The sequence below is a fragment of the Cibotium barometz genome, chromosome 15 (genome assembly GCF_041138505.1).
Source record: "Cibotium barometz isolate CiBa-2024 chromosome 15, ASM4113850v1, whole genome shotgun sequence".
Classification (NCBI taxonomy): domain Eukaryota; kingdom Viridiplantae; phylum Streptophyta; class Polypodiopsida; order Cyatheales; family Cibotiaceae; genus Cibotium; species Cibotium barometz.
Window position 1 is genome coordinate 42,671,352 of NC_141060.1, and position 4,648 is coordinate 42,675,999.

The 4,648-nt window shown below is 40.4% G+C and overlaps 1 protein-coding gene across 2 annotated transcripts; it reads left to right on the forward strand.

Moving 5' to 3' along the window:
• Nucleotides 1-1,349: 1,349 nt before the first annotated feature.
• LOC147631324 (U-box domain-containing protein 52-like) lies at nt 1,350-4,296 on the forward strand. Of its 2 annotated transcripts, XM_086809715.1 has the most exons (5): nt 1,361-1,822; nt 2,973-3,094; nt 3,431-3,552; nt 3,638-3,801; nt 3,918-4,296. In XM_086809715.1, exons 1-4 carry the CDS (start codon nt 1,591-1,593, stop codon nt 3,762-3,764), a joined length of 603 nt encoding a protein of 200 aa, XP_086665841.1. In that variant the 5' UTR covers nt 1,361-1,590; the 3' UTR covers nt 3,765-3,801; nt 3,918-4,296. The 2 variants fall into 2 exon arrangements, with proteins under 2 accessions (XP_086665840.1, XP_086665841.1); XM_086809714.1 differs by having other exon boundaries at nt 1,350-1,822; nt 3,638-4,296.
• Nucleotides 4,297-4,648: the final 352 nt, after the last annotated feature.

Sequence of the window (4,648 nt, forward strand, 5' to 3'; positions counted from 1 at the left end):
ACTAACACATGCTACACGCAACACAAGACATGAAATTAACATAGTAGGGAAAGGCTAGTTCATGCATCCCAACTTTTACCCACATCTACTAGTCGTTGATGATTTATTTATACACATTTGAGAATACATGTATGACACATATATACTACATGACATAAGCTTACTAAACTTATAACATATGACAATGACGGCATGGAAAAAGGAGAGGAAGCTCATCTCTTCTCAACCAACAAGACCTTCACCGCCATCACTTTATTTTATTAATAATCCATGCACAAGTATGTTAATAAAAGCAAACATTGTTGGAGTGTGTGGAGAAAGGCTAACATGTAAGGGCTCAATCTTTTAGCTTTACCCTTGAAAGGGCCATACTCATACTTTAAGGTTACCCATTGCACATGTAAGGTTTGAAATAGTCTCCCCTCCCACCTTTGCATTCACACCAAATAGAAACCTTCATCGATTTTGAGTCTCAACATGTAAGGTTTGAAATAGTCTCCCCTCCCACCTTTGCATTCACACCACCAAATAGAAACCTTCATCGATTTTGAGTCTCAATATTCACCTAATAGCATAATTAATTTATAAATGTTTATAGATGTTATATAGTCCATTCTTTTTGACATCAATGTCTAAGAAAAAATATACATTGAGCTTTTAAAATTGAAAAATACATTAAAATTTAGGGTTGACGGCTTTTAAAATCATTTAACAATTTTTTTCGCCGTGCTCTCGTGTGAAGCAGAATATCAATTGAGATTGAAAATTTGATCTTGTTTTCTATCACCGTCATTTCAAGTATGAATGTTTTTTTTCTCGGATTTTTCGATGCTAGTTTTATTTTTAGAAACATTAAAAATGTACAATCTATCTGTCTATTAACTGAAGGTTCCAAGTGGGCTGAAATCTACGTTGAACATTCTCAACCGACTCCCAAGTTGAATCCTCTATTTTCCTATCTTTCCACCTAATTTTAATCTCAGGAATTAGTCAACTACAAAGTTTCCTTTCCCTAAATTCAAGTACCTTTTTAGGTTCATGTGGAACATAGGATAAATCTTCAACTTCAATGAGTTCTTTGAGGAGTAACTATGTTTTCCTCACCTCCCAGTTTCCCTTTCAATCTACTGAAAGACTAGATGAACTCTAACATGTGGAGGCAGTTTTAGTTCATACGCAACCGTGCCACTTTGATGTATAACTCGAAATGGACCACAATATCTTAGAGATAAATTAGAGCATACTAGTATATATTATTTCAAGGCATGATTTTGTGAAGACTTTTGATTTAATAACGTGTAAGAAGAAGAAAAAAGGCATATTACCGTCTATTTAGGGGATATACCGTACAGATTACAGCGGGGCCCAGGTAGATACCCATGAGACGGGCACTGTGGTCGTTGCTGAGGATGGCGATGGTGTACGTTAGGGCACCTTCCATCCCAGCTCAGGATTAAGGTGGGAAAAAACACACACACACACACACACACACACACCCCCACACCCACAGTGCTCGTAATACCCGTGAGGAATCGACACCGGCACAGTTTTTGCAGCCATAAGCGACCTGCACATACATATGTTTATGTGATGGCCGAGATCGTGGAGGAGGTTGCAGAGGATGATGCCCATCATCATCCCCTTCATCATCCAACTGTGCCTGTAGCAGATGCACAGCTACCCATCCAGATTGCAGTGGCCGTGGGCAAAGGCCATAGCAGCTCCCAGGCCCTCAAGTGGGTGCTTGAAAATGTGGTCCCCCCCGGAGGCTTGCTCCACCTCCTGCATGTGCAAGACCCCCTGCGCTACATCCCCTCTCCAAGTAAGTCTCTCACCCTCTCCCTCTCCCTCTCTCTCTCTGTGCATGTGTGTGTGTCTCTGTGTGTGTGTGTGTGTGTGTGTGTGTGTGCATGTGTGCATGTGTCTCTCTCTGTGCATGTGTGCATGTCTCTCTCTCTCTCTGTGTGTGTGTGTGTGTGTCTCTCTCTCTCTCTCTCTCTCATGTCAAAGATCTAACCACTCTAGGAATATCCATCACAATCAAACCCACTCGCTTATGTCGCCTCATCTGCTATCCGTCACAATCAAACCCGCTAGCTTATGTACTTTTCTCTGTGTGTTGGTTGTACTTTTCTCTGTGTGAATATGCTCTCGTGTTGCATTCTACCGACGTTAATACCTGTGTGTGTGTGTGTGTGTGTGTGAATATCCATTGATTCTTATGATAGATTCCACCAGTTCTTTCTGCATGTGATTAATTGCAGATCCAATCACAGTGTGTGACAAGAAACCAAAGTTAAAGTTTATACTGGCATCCATGTATGTTTGTTTGTATATTGGTACGAGCTGTGCATGTATGTATTTATCTATAGATGTATGTGCACGTGCGTATTTATGTATAGATATATGTGTGTGTGCACACATGCGTATTTATGTAAAGATATGTGTGGGGGTGTGTGTGTGTGTATCTGTGTATAGATGTATGTGGCATGTGCTTGTGCGCACACGCACGCGCGCGCGTGTGCAAGCGCGCGTGTGAGAGAGAGAGAGAGAGAGAGAGAGAGAGAGAGAGAGTACATGGATGCATATTATACATGTGAACACACATTATACATATATTTCTGTATGTATGCTTGCACATTTGTATGTTTTTCTCACACACACACACACACACACACACACACACATATATATTTTCCTTGCACTTTCTGGTTGTGTTAAATTTTGAGTATTTTCAAAATGGGGAAGCCTGAATCTATTAAGTTGTTGCATCAAAATGTCAAGGATGAAAGAAGGGCTGTTGCCTGCATAAAAAACTTCACAGTAGACAATTCTGTTGCAATGCTAATGGTTTCTTCTTGCCTTCCAAAGTGGAGGCTGGCTCTTGTATTCCAACTAGTGTGTTGCCGTGTTTCACATGGTGGAGGAGGTTCACTCAAAAGACAAATAACATTCTGGATACTTAAATGCAGTGGGAAACAACATTCCAGTGGAACATGTGAGTGAGGATGTGGCAAACCGATTCAAAATGCAGCGTTTTATGGATACAGAGAAACTGCTTTATCAATATAAAAAGATGTGCGATGACCGACAGGCATGTATGCAAGAATTTCATTACATAAAGAAATTCAGTCAAGTTGGTCAGATTTTTAGAGCTGCTCTCTCTCTCTCTCTCTCTCTCTCTCTCCCCCCCCCCCAACATGCACATGTACAATATGGATGTATGCACGCGCACGCGCACGCGAGCATACATGTATGTACAATACGAATGTGTGCATATGTGTATGTATAAATAGACATGCTTGTGTGTGTGTGCGCATGCGCGTGTGCGTGTGCACACGTGTGCTCTTACACATATTTGTACATGTTAATGTTGTTGGTTTTTTGCACTTTTAAGGTTCTCACTTTATGGGAAACTTGTTGCATTCAGGTGATGGCAGAAGTCTGTTGTGCCGAGGGTGAGGTGGTACAGAAAGAGTTAGTGGATCAGATATCTAGCCTTGGTGTTTTCAAGCTCGTCCTTGGAACTTCTTCTCAAAGTCGAATCACGAAGTACGCTTTTGCAATGCTTTTCTTTCAGAAATGAGATGTTTACATTTGTTGGCAAAGTTTGACATCTAAACTCTTCATATGTCAGGGCTCTCAAAAGACCGACCATCTCATCTTTTGTGGCAAAGCATGCTCCAGATTTCTGCACAGTGGTAGTTGTATGCAAAGGAAAGTTGCACTCCGTAAAGGATGCTACCAGACCACCTCAGCTGTAAATCGGTTTGCAGCTTTTCGAGGGGTGAAATAATAGAGGTTGTTGCTTGAAAAGTGACTTAATGCATTTTAACAGCTTGATCAAAGATTAAAACACTGTTCACAACAAAAGCTGAACAGAGGAAATATGATCGGTAATGTTGTTGCCGTGGTAGGAGGTTTCTCATGAGGCAGAAGGGCTCATGTTGACTTGGCAAGTTATGAAGAAAATGGTTGGCTGTCTGTGGAAAAGTAGCTTGTGATGTGCCCAAGAAGACACAATAGATGGTGTGCAGTGAAAAATTATAGATAGTGTTGACTACATCAACATACAAGACAAGGCTTTAGAAGGGCCCATAGAGAAAGGAGGAAGACAATGAAATTTGGAATAAGTTGACCTCAGGCAAGTGCAGGTTAGTTTCATCGATCCATAAATGTTGTATTGGCAGGACTTCAAAATTCTCTGCTCTGTGTCTAGGACTCATTGCAAGTGCCTCCTCACATTCTTGTGGATGCCTACTGATTCAAAGTCGATTCTTAAAGCTTTTGACTAATCTTCTCTCAACAACCAGGAAAATGCACATGTGCACACTAGGATTTCATTATCTGTCAGTCTCTTGATTTTTGTCATTTTCAATCCCTTACTTAGAAATATTGATCATTTTACATGTAGGATAGAAAAACCGGCTCCTTTCATATAGATCACTAGAAATAGGATTTTTTAAAGGTGAACAAACCCAACAATGCTAGAGATAGGGACTTTCGTTAATCAAGAGGTTTATATTTATGCTATGATTTGAAGTTGTTAATCAAGAGGTTTATATTTATGCTATGATTTGAAGTTGGAAATTCACAATTTTGATTTCACAAGAAAAATCGTTGGATCCTCTCACCTTTTTCCTTATAC